This window comes from Vipera ursinii, assembly GCF_947247035.1.
Source record: "Vipera ursinii genome assembly, chromosome: 1".
Taxonomy (NCBI): domain Eukaryota; kingdom Metazoa; phylum Chordata; class Lepidosauria; order Squamata; family Viperidae; genus Vipera; species Vipera ursinii.
The window spans coordinates 317,373,666-317,393,535 of NC_139512.1; the positions used below are offsets into that span (position 1 = coordinate 317,373,666).

Genomic DNA, 19,870 nt, shown 5'->3' on the forward strand with positions numbered 1-19,870 from the left:
TGTTTCTGTAATGGCAACAATATCATATCAGCCCTCATTTACCTGAATTTCTAGTTCACCCTGCTTTCTGTTCATACTCTGCGCATTGGTGCACAGACATTTGAGTCCTTTATGACTGACCCTGTGTTTACTTGCTACATAACTTGTGTAATACTGGACCTCTCTTGATTGTAGTTTCTTCATATAATCAACAGTGGATTGTTTCTTTAAATAGGAATTTGTGATATCATAGGGAAGCAAGGGAATCCACCTACTCTATAACAATTCAGCACATGTACACATTTTCCCAGTCGTGTTTTAATATTCATTCAAATGTAGATTTTTGCTGCCCTCTGCTGGGTAGTACATGTGACGATCACAGCGAAGTGATTTATTATTAGCACTCTAAAAGATAACTGGGATTTCTTCTTAACTACTGTACAGCTAAGACTATAATGCTGCATATGATGCAGCATTTCCTCATTATAAGATTTGGTTTTCTCTTTTAAGTAAGCAAGGAGGCTGTGTCTAACATCATTAAAGGTAAAGGTAAAGGTTCCCCCGCACATGCGTGCTAGTCATTTCCAACTCTAGGGGCCGGTGCACATCTTCGTTTCAAAGCCGAAGAGCCAGCACTTGTCTGAGGATGTCTCTGTGGTCATGTGGCTGGCATGACTAGACACCAAAGGCGCACGGAACGCTGTTACCTTCCCACCATAGTGGTCCCTATTTTTCTACTTGCATTTTTACGTGCTTTCAAACTGCTAGGTTGGCAGAAGCTGGGATGAGTAACAGGCGCTCACTCTGTTATGCAGCACTCGGGATTCGACCCGCCAAACTGCCGACCTTCTGATCAACAAGCTCAGCGTCCTAACCCACTGAGCCACCGTGTCCCTCTAACATCCTTAATATAAGCAAATAGTTGTTACCTCTTACGAGTGGAAAATGAAAACATGCAATTTAAAATGTTCAGGTTATAGAAAGCCACTTCAGCCAAGACTCTGGAGGTTCAGCAGAAACCAGTAGTCTCAACAGAAACACACAGCCTGAACCTCACAAATGGCTGTGCTTAGCTGGTTTAAGATGGCAAGAACTCAATATCGTAAATTCAGTCCAGGTTTTATACTCGCAGAAATAGGGCAAACAGTCTTCAAAGGAGACACAAGAGAAGAATTAGAAGACAAACTGAGTCAGGTTTCCAGGAAAAAGTCTTGGCAGCTGGCTGTAACAGAGTAATTGACAAGGCCATTATAGACTGGTATATAGTATACATATTCACCAGAAAAATCTCCCAGTGTATTTCCCACCCAACTGGACAAATACTATAACTTTCATTAGCATCAGTGAAAAATCCCAGGATCTGAGCCACTTCATATTCTACCTGGCCTTCAGCCAGCAGAACAGGCAGTCACACTGCAGGCATATAAGCAGGGTGACAAGGAGGGTCAAAGACTAGTAAAGATCAAAGGAATGTTAAGTGGAAGCACAATGAGGAGGGAAACAGTAACATGTAGGCCTCAGGGTTGACTTGATCTACAGGTTAATGGGCTGAGGAACCTGGCATTTCAGGAATGCAGAAATAATGACAGCAAGACTTTCTAATCCTTTTTCTACAAGGTACCTCCTATCAATTACAGTCAGCGAAATATATTTGGATATAAAACTTCTCACAAATATATAGACCTTCTTAGACTACTCAAGTTGTTCCTTCAGGACATTTGGTACTTCTTGGTTCTGGTCTGCTGCTGGCACATAATTCAGTGGTGGAAAGAGGCAGCTCAACCATTGTTCTGATGTAGTATTTGTTTGCTCCATTTATCCATCAGTTGAGAACAAAATGAAATTCTCGGCAACTCTTTCCCATTCTGGGTATCATATGTGGTGAATCAGTTTCTCCCCCCATCTATAAATAAATTGCCAAAATTTCATGAGATACCACCTGAGAACATTTATGTCATATGAGAATGCTGAAACTGAAGGAGGCATGTTATTTCTGCTGTCCAGTTTAATAAGAGAAAAGGTTAAATCACATACCAATTCCAGAATATTCAAAATAGTCTTCTTCTCAAATATGTGTAAGTAATGGCATATTTGGTAATGTGTGTGTGTTTGTGTGTGTGTTTAAATGTGGCTAAAGAGATGTGGGAAGTTAGCCCCCTCTGTTCTCCATGCCTTTGTCTGATCAGCACTGCCTCTCCTGGAAGAGTCATCCATAAATACTTTCAAAATCACTATATAAGAAATGCCTTATTTTTGACAAGGGAAAAGACAAAAATGAAAATGTATATGAAAATACCAGGATGGATCTCAACAATAGAATCATTTGTGCACCCAAATTTAATCAACTATGAGAAACTTGTGACATACAAAGACATTCTGAATACTGATGGGAAATTACAAACTAAACAAGAACGAGAAGAACAGAGCATTGAGCTATCATGCAAATGCAAATGAGATATGAAAAAGATGCTAAAACTTATGGTTTTTGTAAATATCAAACAGTGTTTGACCAGATACTATTGTCATCAGATGAAAAACTGATTAAGAAACTCTATAAATTTTTATTAAACCTGAAGATGGAAGACGAACAAGTTAAAGAAACAATGATAACTTGGCTAAAAAAAATTTGGGCATAATGTAGCATTAGAAAAATGGCAAAAACTGTGGGAAAGAAAGTACAAAATAACAAGGGCAGCTAATTATAAAGAAAACCTGTATAAAGTGTTTTATAGATGTATATATTTAATACTACATGTACTAAAAGCAGCGAGAATTGCATTTGCACAGTATTGGAAAAATGAAGAAACACCATCGGAAGAAGACACAATTAGGAAAATTTCGGATTGTGCAGAAATGGATAGGCTTACATTGAAAATGAAAGGGAAAGAAGGTACAGAATATTTCCAAACATGGGATAATTTGTATAAATGGCTGGAAAAATGGAGTAGAGAGTAGAAATGGAAGTTGCATTATTACTAATGTTAAATATGTGAACCCAGACAACATGTTGTTTATTAAGCACTAAAGACTTGTAACTATAAAAACTTAATAAAATATTTATAAAAAGAGAGAGAGAGAGAGAGAGAGAGAGATATCCAGCATATGCAGTGGCGTAGCGTGGGGGGTGCAGGGGGGGCCGGCCGCACCGGGCGCAACATCGGGGGGGCGCGTTCGCACTCGCAGCTCTCTGCCCCTGCCTGGCTCACTCTCACTGCAGTGCTGGCTGTGCGAATCCGATCCGAGCCGCCGGGTCGCCGCCCACTGTGGAGGGGGGGTGCCAGGCGTGCGGTGCAGGTTAGGGGGCGCAAATTACTTGCCTTGCCCCGGGTGCTGACAACCCACGCTACGCCACTGAGCATATGTTCTCTAAATGGCTGCTCCTGAAGAGGAAACCACAGGATAGTAGTTTTCTGTGGGTTTGAGTGCTGGGAGATCACAGGATCAGCCATCTAGCTGGCAACACTAAAAGACACTAAGTTAACAAATCTTATTTTTAATCACTTTTGGAAATTGCTCATTAAGTACTTTTATGCTATTAGAGACCTTTGGAATGACACGTTGGAAAATGCTGGGTAACTCTGCCTTTAATCCTGAATGAAATAAAATTTTAATAATAAGCTTAAGAACATAAAGAATCTGAAATAAACAAGAAAATGCTGAATAAGTTTTTGATATTTATAAATGTACTCAGGGTCCAGATAAAACTGAAGTATTGAATCTTTTGCAATAAAATTTTGGAATTAATTAAACAAAACAAACAGGTTTTCCTGGGAAATAGATTCTGTTTTGGTTTTTAAAGGCATTTTGTGCAACATAATGGAGGATACTGGGTTTTTGCAAGCTTTAGCTGTCTGACTAACTACCTGTATTATATGGATGAATAATAAGGGAACACCCTACATAAGTTTATTGGACACTTGTTTTTATTTTTTATTTTTTTATATTTATTATTTATTTTTATGACCCACATTCCCAAAGGCTCTGGTCTTCTTGGTGAAGTATGCATTGGATATTACTAAGTTTCCACTACTCCTGGAGAATGCCAGTTGGAAGAGATTTATGACAGCAAAGCATCTGATCTGGAGATTCAAGATCCACCAAGCCTTTGCTTGCCTGCTAAGGAATCATACAAAAGAAAGCTCCATTATTCACTTTAATGTAGTGTAAAAATTAGTACCTTCAAGCAAATGTTGCTACTTCACTTCTTTCTACAGCTTCACTTACCTAACCATTCAGTGGGTCAATTGGAGCGGTGCGACTTCAGGTGCATCTCCATGAAGATGTTTCTTCCCTTCCGAGCTACAATTAAAGAAGGGAAGGGAGAAGACTGATGCTGTTTGAAAATAAATTTGACTGAAGGAAAATAGAGTCCCAAAAAGTTTATCCTATAAGGAATATCCCAAAAGAAATCAGTTCGTGTTTTTCAGATACTTCTGATAGAACCAGACAGTGCATTATGAACATCTATACAGGCACCCAACACATTGTTATACTTTATCGGAAACTACTCATATTGTATAGTTTAGTCCAGTAAACTAGACAAAACTTTGGAATTTGGTGCCAGTAAATAATGCTCAGGATCTTAATTCTAATAGTAATATTTATTAGTATTATTAATATTAGATGCTGTCGGATGGACAAATGGAAAGTAATCCACATTTAGACCTTCACTAAAACATCTGATTCCTATCATCTCCAACACTTAACCGTTATGTTTAAGTTTAATAGACTTTAACTTTTTTAATCAATATGTGAACTCAAATGCTATTAAATTGTGCAATTATCTACTGGTTTGGGCACTTCTAGTTTTATGTGCAATTCTTAATCAAAGAATTTGACCCAAGTTGGGGAAGATGGAATATCAAAAGCAAATGCTAACAGATCTTGAAATTGGGGAAATTGTATAGAAGAATGTTACATCTTTCTGTGCATAAAACACATTTTATACAAATATGCTTATGACTTTTCAAATAAGCTCTTTTTTAAAAAAAAATCATAACCTTTTTTTTAAAAAAATATATAAATGTATAACTCCATAAACTGATGGGAAGAAATTAAGCTCTGCTTTAAAAATGTGAAACTTTTTTAAATTCTTGGGGAATCCCATTCACACCTTGGTTTTTCAATGTCCTCTATTGTTTCTGGCAGGTGGATGCCTCGGGTCTCCGGGAGAAAGAAGGCTGATGAACCACACAGCACTGCCATGGCAAAAGATGCCACTTGGGGCAGAGGCTTCCATATGCTATCCAACAGGAAGACAAGCGGAGCCACAGATGCCCCTAGGCGGGCCATGAAGGAGCAGTATCCTTGTCCACTCTGTCTAGAAGCAAAGGCAGGAAGAAATCAAAAAGAGGTTGAAAGTTGAATTCAAAGGACACAAGCAAGCACCGATGCCTCCCAGGCATCAGAAACAGCCGCATGCAAGCACCCTTTGCCTGCCACCACCACCACCCTGCCCTTCTCAGATCTTGTTCTTTTCCTGTCACCAATCACAGCCCCCCTCAGTCGCCCTTTGTTACCATCTGCCACCCGATTGGCTGATGTCTTCTTGTCTCGAGGAGGGAAACACCCAGGACAAAGGGTACCTGGGTGAATCGATTGGGCTGAAGGGCGAGCGGCGGAGGGCCAGGGGCACACTGGCCAGGGAGAATGACTGGGGAAGGGCCAGCAGAGGAGGAAAGTTGGCTGTAAATGGGCTGAGGCAAATGGCCCGAGGTGAAGTGGGTGCGGCCAGTGATGGGAGTCTAAAGGTCCTAGACCCAGGCTGGATGTGCTGATTTAAGTCAACATCTGCATCCCTCTGCTTATCTATTACAGTACAGGTTATAAGAGGAGCAATCTAACAAGCAGAATGTAAAGACATCCTGATATTAAGAGACTTGATAATGTACTCAGTACAAATGCATGCACACAGTTGCTCATTGAAGTTTTTTATGCCATCATTAAGAAAAAACATGTGAATTCAATCATTAAGTAATTTCTGTTTCAGTTAAAAATAATAGATCTGAAAGAAAAAGAGTTTTAATTGGTTAGGTGATCTTTTTGTTCAGCCCTGCAGTTTCAGGCCCCAAATGGCCTTGCATGATCTTAAATGCAGAAAAGCAAAATTTTAAAACGTACTGGGGGGAAGTGGATGCACACACCAGAATCTAGGATTGTAGGAAATAGCAGCAACTCTTTTCAATCAGACCAAAATCTTCTTGATCCATCATGCAATCCATTATTCATCTCAAAAGGATCTCTTTCTTACCTAAGAATGGTGGGATAGAGTTCTGAAGTATACAAGAAGACTATAGTGAAGGCAGCTTCTGAAAATCCTTTGCCTATGATGGCAACCACTGAACGCAAAATCCCCTGAGCTGGGGTGAAAAATAGGGTACAGCTGAAATTGTGGGAAGCACCAGTTCATACTGAGTCATTACTACCGATCGTTAACTGACCCTAGCACTTGTTGCCTGATAAGACAGAAATGGGACCCAGCACTCTACAACAAACCTGGCAACTTTAAAACATACTGTATGGACTTCACCTCCTAAAACTGCTGGCTTAGTTGCCAAGCTTAAAAAAACACTGTGCTACCATGTTCATCCTTTGGGAAGGGTTGTAGATATATAGACCAACCATTTGCTTGCTTCAGCACTTCAACAGCCCTTTCACACATTTAGAGCCTGAGGCTGGGAGGGTTGCCTTTGTTGTGTAGGCTGCATTTTCTAGACCAGAAAGCTGAGATGAAGTGAAAGATTTCACTCAAATAATCCTGACACAACTCAGCTCTGCAGTGAGCTGAGAACAAGTGAGAGGTTTTAAAGGTAAAGGTAAAGGTTCCCCCGCACATGCGTGCTAGTCGTTTCTGACTCTAGGGGCCGGTGCTCATCTCCGTTTCAAAGCTGAAGAGCCAGCGCTTGTCCAAGGACGTCTCCATGGTCATGTGGCCAGCATGACTAGACGCCAAAGGCACACGGAACGCTGTTACCTTCCCATCGTAATGGTCCCTATTTTTCTACTTGCATTTTTACGTGCTTTTGAACTACTAAGTTGGCAGAAGCTGGGACGAGTAACAGGTGCTCACTCTGCTACGTGGCACTCGGGATTCGACCCGCCAAACTGCCACCCTTCTGATCGACAAGCTCAGCGTCCTAACCCACTGAGCCACCGCGTCCCTTAAGAGAGGTTTTAATGCCTCCTATAAACCTACCCTGAAAGTCATTATTCTCACATGGATAATGTGTGGCAAGATATAAATTTTGCCACTAAAGGTATAGCATCAGAAATCTTTTAAAAAGCATTTTGTTTTCATTTAACATCTCACCAAAGTCACTCAAACCTGATCTGACCCAATAAGCTACAAAAGACACTGAGTTTAAAGTGATGTGGATGTTTCCTGTCAGTAAATGTGAAATAAATCGCTTTTTCAAAATCTACTAATTCTATTTGATTAAGAATTGCCTGAGATAAATATGCAAATACAAATAGTTAAGATTACTTCTTACATCCAGTTTGAATAAATATTTATCTAAATTTGAGGGGTTTTGTCTAGCTACATTAACAGAGCGTGAGCAGTTTATAAAGCTGAAATAAAAATCAGAAATAAATAGCTAAATTAAACACCTGACTACTCTTCCCTTACCCCAACTCTCCTCAATTTAAACCCTACATTAAGTCTTTTAATAAAATACGTTAGTTGAAAAAGATGCTGTCAGGTGCTCCTGAATTTTGATTACCTCGGGCAGTTTAAAGCCTTCCATTTTTCTTGTCCAGGACTCAGGAAAGTCTCTTCTTGTTGGGATATAGTAGGCCAGGCAAGTTTACAGCCTTCAGATTTTGGAATTACCACTCTCAGCATGTTCCACTATCAGTGGCAGTTTGGAATAATGCAGCTAGTTTACTGTATACAGCTAAAAATATCTAAAAGGTAATAGTTTGCCTATCTGGTACCTTTGAGATATGAGTAACACTCAGAATTGTGTCCCGAATTGGAGGTCATCTCATTGGAGAAATTTGCTCTCTTAAATAAAAAATTGGGGGAATTAATTTCAGTAACGTTTACTTAATCACCCCTGCTGGAGCGACCAGTCCCCAGATATGTGAGATAAATCAGTATTTCTCAACAGGGGAATTCTGAGAATTAATGTGCATGCTAAGTTTGAGAAATGGGAGGAAGGGAGGGAGGGAGAGGGAGGGAGGGAGAGAGAGAGGAAGAGGAAGAGAGAGACAGAAACAGAGATGAAACAATCTAACTAAAACTACTTACATGTTGGGACAATAAGATTGATTCCTATAAATAACCCACTTAGGATGAGGGCCCAGGCTTGGCTTTTCCTTCGTCCAACTCGATTTACCATAACAAAAACGAAGAGCTTGGCAGGAACTTCAATAAACCCGAAGACAAACTGGGTCATATACATTCCCAGGCCAAAACCAGTGATGTTCATGCTCATGATATAATAGGAAAAAGCTGCTCCGAACCTGAAGTGGCAAGATGAAGAGATGCATAAAGATACCCCAGAATTAGGTCCCAGCAGGACAAAAATGTCCAAGAGAACTCGGAAAGTGTGTCTCACCATACAAGTCCCAAACAAAAGGAAATGCTTCTCAGCTTTGGTGTTCGGAAAAGACTGATATAGGAATAGTTCCCATCTGATTTCTGGCTTATCACTGCTGCAGTTTTGAGTAAGCTCTGAAGAAGGGAAGTTGGGTTTTAGAGCAGCCACTTATGCATTGCAAGAAATAAGAAGAGAAATGTATTATCAAAAACACACTAAAACAGCATTTGCTAAATCTACTTATTTGAACCAAGTAGTTTCAAATATACATGGAAATATAATACATTGTCCAAATGGAGAAGATTATGTGTGCTTGCACAATCTGCTGTCCACGGGTGGACTACTGATTGCCCTCTTTAATACGTGCAGTCTCCCTTCTATTCTTTTCTCTTTAAACCAAATTTGAACTCTTCAAATGAAGGACCCACATCAATAGAAGATTGACTGCCATAAAGGGAAAGCATACTCCTGCCGTTGGTCTAATGTTTTCCAGTTTTTTAACTTGGGGAAATTGTATGAATTGGGCTTAGGATGTTTGGGATCACGCAAGAATGCAAAATCAAAATCAAAGACATATTATGACTTAGCATGAGGTATGAAGCCAGACCCAGAGATAGAATGGGATTCTGTCTCCTTCAGGCATTGCCAGGAAACTGGTCTCAGGTCACCTCAAGGCAAAATGACGGCTAACCAATTGGGAAAGTGGTCCTGTACACTGTAGGTCAGGGGTAGGCAACCTTGGCTCTTTTATGACTCATGGACTTCAACTCCCAGAATTCCTGAGCCAGCTCAGGAATTCTGGGAGTTGAAGTCCATGAGTCATAAAAGAGCCAAGGTTGCCTACCCCTGGTGTAGGTTATTTAAATGTATTGAGAAAGGACATAATGATATGAGCCCCCTTTTCCCTTGTTAAAAGTTGACAGTATTAGGGAACTAAAGGTCTTGAATATAAGATAAAATGTGACTAGCTCATTCTGCCTTGTGTACCCAACGTCTGCCTGAACCCAGTCTGCCTCTTGTTGGTGCCATTTTCATGTAAGGATGTGAGAAAGATTTATTTAATTTACATCAGATCTGGGTTATTACTCAAAATTAACATCTCTCTAAATAGTGTAGTGCAGTTTGCCACTCCAAAAACAACATACATTAGATAAAAACGTTCATAAACATAGAAACAAATTGTTTGGGAAAACTGCGCACGTGAGGGAAAAAAGCTTTTGCTCGGAGAAACATATACAAAAGTACACATAATTTTAAATGCAACCTTATTAAAAATAAGGTAAATTTACTAATAGCCAAACCCAAATGGCGTGGAGAATGAAAAAAGGGGGGAATCCAAACTGAATAAATTTGCAAAAATAAGAAATGTGATTCATTTGTCCACCCTATCTTCACAGCAGTTGGGGGAATGAGGAGGGCATGGAGAGCAGAGAAAATCAGTTTCATCTCTTGAGTTTTTAGGTACTGATGTCTTGACATACCTCAGTATTTATTTTGTCAGCAAATTCCTTCCTTCTGTTCATTCTGGCACATCTATTTAAATGTCTGTGAGCTTCTTTCAGCTTCCCTTTAATTAACAACCACCTGGCAGATTCTGAGAGCCACCTATTAAAGAGAAGGGTGAAAAAAGATCATGTTCTCTGCCTATAACCTGTAGCTCAATGTACTGGCTGGGGAATTCTGGGAGTTGAAATCCACACATCTTAAAGTTGCCAAGTTCGGAAAAAAACTGCTCCAGCTAAAACTCCTCAAGATGTATGGCTATGAATACGATGGGCTGACCAAAGTATTCAGTTACATACATTGCCTTGTTGTAATCATGGCGATTTTATCAAAGCTTCCCATAAATCTGAAAATGTGCATGCAGCATGTTTGCTTGCTCATCTAAAACATATCTTTATTAAAGCAGGGGTCCTCAACCCCCGGGCTATGGCCTGTTTGAAACCAGACCACAGGAGAGATGAGCAAGGGTGCTTGCATACGTGAAGCTCCACTCGCATGAGCGATGGACAAGCTCATGTGAATGGAGCTTCGTGCACAAGCACAAGCACCCTCCTCTCAAGCCGCCCTCTACTTGCATGAATGGCATTTCACATGTGAGCACAAGGACCCTCCACTCGTAAGCGAAGTTCCATTTGCGTGAGTGGAGGGAGCCCACGCCTGCCACTCACACAAATGAAGTGTTGCATGCACATGTGTGCCTACCATTCAAACACACACACACACCTGCACCGACTGGGCCCCCAAGCTGGAAAGGTTGGGAACTGCTGTCCTAAAGAACCTTGCTTCTAAAGTCACGTTTGTGAGCACATGCTATTTGCAGATGTACACAGGTTTCTTCTCGCTTATTTAAAATAATAGAAGCATCCTGCGCTTTATAGATAGAGAGATTCATGGAGTCATAGGTTGGCAGGGACATTGAAGATCTTCTAGTTTAATCCCCTGCCCAACTCAGGCCATGTCAGATTGCTCAACATTTGCTTGAAAACCTTCAGTAATGGAGCATCCATAGATCCAATAGGCAGGCTGTTCTTCTACTTGATAGCTTCTAAAATCAGGAAAATCCTGATTTCAAGTTTGGATGACCTGTAAATTTTCCACTGACTGGTTCTCGTCCTACCCTCAGTCATTAATGAGAATAAATCCATGCCTTCTTCCCTGTGGCAGCTTTTCAAATATTGGAAAACAATTATTATATCTCCTTCCTACATTTGTTGGTCTTTCTCTCCATTTTTTCCAGTTCCTCGCCATTCTTCTTGTGTTATGGTAACCAAAACCAGATACAGTATTCTAGGTGGAGTCTGAGCCGTGTAGCACAGAGGGGAACAATCCCTTGCTGTGATGTTAACATTCTACCTCTATTGATGCAGCTCAAGATTGCATTGACTCTTCACGGCTGATTCATCCTTAATCCTACCAGAACACTCAGATCTGTCTCGGAAAGGCTACTGTTTTCAAGTAGGAGAAGAGATCAAGGATGGGTGATTAATGGCGATGATTTTTTAATGCTCAAACTTACCCTCCACTACATTAATAGCAATGCAGTAGAAAATGGGGGGGGGGGAAAAACACGTTTGTGGAATATGTCCACTATCTTGCATTCTGCCATGCTTGTTGAAACTTTAGCTTTCAAGGCCACTGTATTACAAATTACTATTGTTATTGCTGTTTTTGGAGCAAAGGTCTCTGTATCTAATTAGACTGAAACCCCTAGCAGTTTAAGGCAATTAGGGGTACCTTCAGGATCTAACAAAATCTGCCCTGTCTTATGCAGTTTCTACCAGGAGGGTTTCAACTAACATGAATAGGGAAGAACCTATTCAACCAAGGAACAGGCCTTAACAATATGCCTTGTCTGTAACTGACTCCATACATGAAATATTTTGTTTTCCATGATCTCCAAAACTCAGAACTTCCTACCCTCTGCAGGGTAGTGTTAGAGTGTTGAACCAGGAGGGGGCCAGGCATTAGTCCACCCTTTGCCATGTAAGCTCATTGGGCGTCATTGAACCAGTCACTTACTCCCAGCCTAACCAACTTCACAGGACAGCTGTTGGAAGAAAAAAAAAGTCTTATGCCACATTTAGATACAAATGCATACCAAATGAAAATGCTACAATTATTGTTAGCCTTTCACAAGTAGCTTAAAACTTGGTTGTTCCTCAAAATATTTAGAACTTACTGGTTTGCAGATTGCTTAGTAGGTAGTTTTGATATTGTGTGCTCCTGGCTTTTTTGCATGCATGTTTCCTTATTTTTTGTAAACCACCCAAAGTCATGTAGAAATGAGAAGCGTAGTATATTCTATAGTTAATAAATGAATACAGATTCAGGCTTCTTCCTGTCTGTTCTTATAGGCTAGAAAATCTGACTGCATCAGTGTCTACTTCTGAGCACCATCTCAGTTAAAGAATAGAGGAAAAGAAGATGTTGTTTATTTCAGGGCCTTTGACCTGAACTTTGAAGCAGGATAATGTTAATCTTAATTTGTTACTGATCCAAAAGCATTAAATACGTAAACATATCTGAATATTTGGATATATTAAAGGGATGGATATGTAAATTCCAATCATAGACTTCAGAAAAGAAAATGTTCTTACTTGCATGAGCAATGCCTAATTCTTTATATATATATATATATATATATATATATATATATATATATATATATATATATATATATATATGTGTGTGTGTGTGTGTGTGTGTGTGTGTGTGTGTGTGTGTGTGTGTGTGTGTGTATGTGTATGTGTATATGTATATGTATATGTATGTATGTATATATATATGTGTATATACATACACATACACACTATCTGGGTACATTTTTTACTCAATGTTGCATCTTAACATCTTCAATATAAATCTGTTGAATACTACACAATCCAAGCAATGCCTAATTCTTGTTCAACCAGATGATTTTTGTATTCTTGGTGAACCATTACTGTGTTATCATTTAGAAATGCCAAACACTGGGTCATTAGCACTTGAGACAAGCTGCTAGATCACTCATTTCAGTTTATAGCAAACGTGCTAGGCACAAATTAACATTTTTCTCTTAATATTTTAATTTTGGGGCTTTTCCAGATTGCAAGCCATGAGCCAAAGTTGGGAAGTCCCTGTAATGTACTTTGCTCTGACTTTTTGTGGAAGGTTTTTCTAGAGAGAAGCACCCATTTCTTGGTCTTTTAACAACCTAGACATAAAAATGGGTAGAGTTTCAATTTCATCATCTTGACTTTTTGTCCATGCCTTGAACACATCCTTGATGCTGCCCCTTTCTTAGAAACAAAGTTGCTTCTGATTAGCTGCCTGCAACTTTGAGTTTCCAAAGACCCACCAGTAAAAGCACTATGAATCCTTTCACCACCATTCAAATACCCCAAATCTTAGTCGCCCTGGTGTAGGACCTGGCCTAAAGTCAAGGCAAAACAATTTTTTGCTTTGCTAGTTTAACCTGATTTTGCAAAGGGGTTTTTGAGAAATAACATTCTTACCCACCACATAGAGATGATGCCGACTATAAACGGAAGAGAGGTGGTGAGAAGCAGCCAGTGCCAATCCCGCACCAAATAGGCAATCAGAGCAAGAAACATATTTCCAAAACTCCAGAAGAGACTGGTTATAACCCCTGACATGGTGCGATGTTCTATATCCACCCATTCCATGCCTAGAAGATAGAAAAAGTGCTCAATAGGCCCATCTGTGCAGAGGTCACCCTTTTATTGGAAGAGGAGGACAGATCTGGATATTGCAGCACAGAGGATGCATTTTTATAGCCCTTAATCTTAGCCTTTGATTCTCCAGAACTGAGATATAATTTGCCTTCTCAGATGTGCAGCTTTCTTGATCAGCTTGCTTTTATCTCTTGTATTCCTGTCTTGATGGTTGTTTTCATTGCTGTTTGTCTTGTACGGTAATTTGATTTCAGATTTTGTTTTAAATCAAGAATTGCAAACGTTTAGGGCCAGTGAGTACATTTGAAACACACACTTTTTTAAAAAAAAATTCCAATTATTAAGAAAACCCTCAGTCTCATCATCTTTCCCTGAGAAAAATCAAAATTGCAAAATGGGGACTCACACTGAAAGGATCTGGAGCCCTTGTGTATTTGCTCAGCTTAGACTGTGTTTCTCAGTCTTGCAACTGACGACTGCATCAGACTGTTTTTCATTTATAGATTTCAGTTTGTAAGGATACCATATATCTGCAGGGCATGGTAAGGGAAAGCTATCAAAGCTCCACTTATTTTTTATGTGCAATCTTAGCCACCATCTTGCTTTTTTGACCATATACTGCAGACACCTCTGCTCCATAGCTACATAAAATACACTTGACCCTTTCCTTTTTCCACAAGAAGCATGCAGATATCAAGTGTATTTTTCATACCCATGAATTCCTTTGCACAATGGATTCCTATTTATCCATAGCTACTTTTTGAAGGCCCACCTTGGCCTTCTTTTTGGCTTACCGAGAGGTATCACAATGATGGAGAGTCCACAGATAAACATTCCTGTCAGAGTCCGTGTCACTACAAACATACTGTAGGAAACTGAGGCAGAGCTCATTATCCCAAAGATGAGGGTGCCCAAGTAGGACACTAGAAGCATTCTCTTCCGACCAAACCTGAGACACCACAGAAAGAAACATTATTGTTGTGATCAAGGAGGCAACTTGCAAGTCATCTCCAGATTCCTACCAAAGGTCATGAGAGTTGCAAATTGCCCTTTTAGAGAAATTGGCTAATAGTTCACTTTTTATCCAAGCAAGTAAAGAGTTGCTCAGGGAACAGAATCAGCACTTGACAAAAAATCTTCGTGTAATAATAATCTTTATCGTGGCAAAAAAAAGCAAGACCTTGTACTTTAAACAAATCTGTTTTCGCCTGCCTAAGAACAAAAAATAGAGCACAGAAATTATTTTGGAGCAGTTACTAGGTTCCTGTAAAGTATGTACACAAATGGAAATAGATGCATTACATATGAATAAATGAAAATAAATACATGTGGAAGGGTATTACCCATTTAATTTTTTCTTGACTTATTTTGTATTTACTATGCCATTACATCTATGCTAGTCTTTTCATGCAACCTAATTGGTTCTTCATAGTTAAGGACAAATAGGAGTTTGTTTCCTGATGTAAAATTGGAAGCTAGAGTCTTCATGCTTCCCCCCTCCCATAAAAGTATAGGATAAAATGTCAAGCACATGTCAAGAGACAGGATGTACCCAGATGTGCTTTCTGTGGACATAAAAATCATTGAAAACTATAACATTTTTTACTCTGGGGAAGTACGTTTTGGACCGTTGCTTACAAAAGGATAATATGATTATCCTTTGTGTTGGTCTTGATGCCTGGTGGTTTGTGAGTCTAGGACAACTCGCCACAGCCAACTCACCGCAGCCAACTCACCATAGTCAACCCTACACAGAACAACTCACCGTGGGCAAGAGCTACACTAATATGGAAGAAATGGTGGAATAGAATCACTCAAGAAAGGATACAAAAGGAGGGACAAAATGAAATGTGAATCACTAAAATTAAAACATTTCCTGTCTATTGAAAAAATGTCCACCTGATCATTTGCCTTACAAAGGGCCCCCATATTAGCACTTAGGCTGCAAAGCTCTAACAAGGTGGCAGCAAAGATGTAACAAAATACCAATACTTCGCTGCTATCGAGTGTCCATGGAGATTCTCAGTCATCCAGGTCATGATTGACCCAAAGGTGCTTTTTCAAGAGGCAACTGGACTTTCTTGTTTTTTCTTTGAAGATATTTCGCTTCTCCTCCAAGAAGAAGCAAAGGTGCTAAAGAAGTTTCTTGGGTGAGAAGTGAAACGTCTTCAAAGAAAAAGCAAGAAAGCAGAGCTGAAGAAGCTGGATGAGAAGGAAAACTCTTCCAAAAAAAAAAAAGTCCAGTTGCCTCTTGAAAAACACCTAGTGGTTGTCTAGAGTTTCACACCCTACGTTTGGTAATGTTATTTATAGGTTTTAGCAATAATATTGTTAATTTATTTTATTTAGAGTAAATCATTTTAAAGTAAATAAGATTTCAATCTATCTAGTATGGGGTTGCAAGTAGGGAATTTTGCAAATCTTTTCTAAAGTTGGGCTGAAAATTGAAAGAGCTGTGTTTTCACTCAGAAATTATGTGTGGGGATCTAGGGGGTTGGATTCTCACATAGATGCATTTTTTATTGCCTGCACATGAACTGTTGCAACATCTAGATAAAATATCTAGATAAAATAATGGAAGAATGAAGCCAAATTACCTATCAGAGAGGTCTCCAAAGATCACAGCACCGAACATCACCCCGAAGAAGAAGTAGGTAGCAGTTGCTTGGTTCAAGCTTTTGTGCTCACAGACCAAATCCCACTGGAAAATAGGCATTCATTTAATGATTTCCTTTTTCAGTAGCCCAGTAAGTTTCATGTTCATGATAGATACAGAAGATTAAAATATTTTAAATTTATGTATTCCAACTATGGATTGGATCCTAAGGTACCATTCTGGTGGTTGATGTTATTATGCCCTAATGAAATCCAAATATCATCAGGACTGACCCTACCATTAACCAAAGTGAATGGAAGTTGTTAGGGAACAGTAAAAAATGGAGTTTGTAGGAGACAGCAACATACAGTCCAGACTTTCCTGCATCCCTAAAGTAAACTGCTGCCTTCAGATGTTGTGGAAGATGCTGCTCCATAGTCTGCGGTGAAGAAATATTCAGTGTTAGTTAAATATTCGACTACTTTAGCTTTTCTACATAGAATGAGAAGAAGGCACCATGTTCTTGGGCTACCCCTGCATTCACCTTGATAACTGCTAAACGCTAATCCCTCCTTATAGTTGCACAAGTGGGAGTGCAGGGAAGATCCCTGTATAGCAGTACTGTGCTAAAATAATTTTAAATCAAGGCATTGTCAAAAATTCACAACTAACAGAATATACAAAGCAACTTTTATTGAAATCACCACATTTTATTGGAGATTAAATTAGCAGTTTAGATCCAAATTTGGTTGGTAGAATAGTCAGGAAGCCTACTTTCCTTCCACATGTTAAACCAAGGTGCTGACCCTTCTTTAACTATTATCCAAACACCATAACATTCATTCAAATTAATAATAATATAATAATCTAATACTCTTGATTTTTAGCATGAGGGGAGGGGAGGCACTCAGCCTATTTTTAAAGTTGAGTGAATTTCTTTTCCATAAAGCTTCTGAGTTGCATCAGATAATTTTCTAGGAAGGAAGTTTGCTATGCAATGATAAATCATTAACTCTCTAATACTTAAAGGACTTAACTGAAGTGTTGAGTAAATCAGGCATTTAACCTGCTAGGCAGTATAAGTGTTAATAATGTTTAAGATGGGCACCCAATTAAGTCCACTAGAGATCCATGGAGAATAGATTCCTCAAAGAGTGTGATTATATCCACTAACCCTGCCCTTAAGTTGCTGGTGGTACAGAGATGCTAGCAGGGGAAACCTATTGTAGACACACTGTGCTGATCAACTTCCTTGGAGTACCTGTTTGGTCACCGTGAGAAACAGAATGCTAGACTAAATCAACCATTGCTCTCAATCAACAAATCGCATGTTTTATTTTTTGGCAGGCATCTTTCTAATTATGGGATTGAAACCAATAGAGCATTTCAAATTCTTGCTGCTTCAATGGAAATGGGTGTCTGACAAATCAACAGGAAAAGGGGAACACAATAGAATAAACTGGAGATAACAGGCGGAGAAGAGCAGCAAGACATTTACTATCTCAGAATGTCATGGAAGAATTAATGTTTACTACAAACAAAGAACAAATTGTATACACTATATAGAAAGGTTTTCATGCCCATCCCCCAAACCGTTGCTAGATCTCAGAATAAATTGGCTGTGTTCTTGTGACAAACTAAAATCATAATTGACATATGGTCTACTGAATTAATCTATTTTTCTGGGCTCACAATGCACTGCCATAAATCACCTTCAATGATGTACATGCATTAGAAGATTGGGACATACACAAGAGCTGGTTTCATGTTAAAATTGTTGACTCCTTTATGGTCTTGTGTGTCAGGTGAACAGAGTCATTAAGTCATTTGTCAAAAGAGAAAGATTTTCAGTGAACACAAAGGAAACATATCCCTTCACCCCACCTCAAACATATACAGGCACTCAAAATTTTCTGGGAACAATATCATATCATAACAGCACATTCTCTTAAGGGCTTGTTGCCCCAAGAACATGACCAGCCTATTAAAAGGACCCAAACTGCAATGGTAGGTATGCTAGGAAAAATATGTACAAAAATTCTATGTATTAGGTGAAAAGGCACATATGCATATGCATGATTTTTTTCAGAAACTGAGGTTAAATCATGACAAAGATTGCTGAAATGAGAAACCAAGCAAGAGTGAACATGGGATATTCCCTATGCATGATAGTTACATCCAGGGCTTTTTTCCTCATAGAACGCTCAGAACGGAGTTCCGGCACCTTTTTTGGATGGAACCTTGTAGGATAGGCAAGGCGGGTTGTATGACATGTGTGAGTTCCGGCACCTTTTTCTTATACAAAAAAAGCACTCGTTACATCTTCCAGAAGCCACATGATTGGAATAGCATCTTCTGGCAAATAGACAAAATCAGACACGACTATTAAGTACCTAACAATTTCAGTCAAGTAAATTAACAGAGAGATGAGAGAGAATGACTATGTTTAGTTCAGTCTTGCATATTCAGCTAGAAATAAGAATTAAATGAATAAGAAATTACAATATAAGATTGCACAGGTGATTATCTAAGAAGAATACATGCATTCCCCACATAAACTGTCCTAATGAAAGATTTTGGAAAAAGAGAAAAGAGGAATAACATAACAACCATTTTTTTTCTCATGCCTTAATATTTCGTTCTCCTTTTTTATGATAGGCTTTCAGATAATCAAAACTAATTTGAAATTTTACCTGAGTGGCTATAGTGGAAATGAATTGGGACTGATCATAGATCCATCCATACTGGCAGCTCTGCACAGATACATTGGTCAATTCAAGGGAGGAGTTAAGCAGGAGGTGAAACTGAGGTTCAGAAAACATCTCACAGGAGCTGAAGGCTCCATTGAAATCCCTTGGAAGGTTGATGAGCAGCACCTCTTCTTCAGTAAGATTGGCAAATTGTTGCTGATGTGGGATGGCACAGTGATGTCCTGGGGTGGCTGCTAGGAAGTTATGCAGCAAGAAATGCAAGGGGAGGAAGAATCTTGGAAGGCAGAGCAGAAGCAGTGTTAAGATCTGGAATCGCCCAAAGCCTCCAACTTCCCTCAGAAGCTCTTCAAAATCCATCTTTGCCAAGTCACTTGTTTGCTCATAAGAGCTGAGATGCCAGAGAAGAAAAATCCTGCTGATGTTGTGTTCTGTATGAACTAGATGCCATGACTTTTTGCAAAGTCTTTGTGGACTTTGAAATGTAGAACATGCCCCTCAGCAGAAACTATGCCAAAGGTTTATTCACAGTGAGAACTGGATGGGGTCAGAATCAGTGAAATCATAATTACTGAGACATGAAAGAAAGAAATTCAACAGAAAAAATAGGGACAAGAAGCTAAGAGATAGGAGAATATTTAACACAATGGGTATTATTGATTGACTAATGACCTTTAATGCTGCCAGAGATCAGGGTGGACATACGGTATATTCTTCTCTCTCCTTATCTGTAAAATTAAATTACCAGTCCAGGCACAGGTCTAAAATTGCACACAGGCTACCGTACCTTCCTATTACAAGAATTTTTTTTGGGAGCATCTCATTTAGACAGAAGTGAATAGAAGACAGAAGGGAGATGTCATCAAA

At 39.3% G+C, this 19,870-nt stretch overlaps 1 protein-coding gene across 1 annotated transcript; it reads right to left on the reverse strand.

Annotated features, from left to right (window-relative positions):
- Positions 1-3,689: 3,689 nt before the first annotated feature.
- SLC22A7 (solute carrier family 22 member 7) lies at positions 3,690-19,363 on the reverse strand (the record flags this gene model as incomplete). The annotated part of the gene is made up of 10 exons (XM_083349188.1): positions 3,690-4,278; positions 5,093-5,299; positions 6,230-6,338; positions 8,231-8,445; positions 8,541-8,656; positions 10,004-10,127; positions 13,524-13,692; positions 14,494-14,648; positions 16,297-16,400; positions 18,989-19,363. The coding sequence occupies 10 exons, from the start codon at positions 19,361-19,363 to the stop codon at positions 4,212-4,214; spliced, it is 1,641 nt and encodes a 546-aa protein (XP_083205314.1). The 3' UTR covers positions 3,690-4,211.
- Positions 19,364-19,870: the final 507 nt, after the last annotated feature.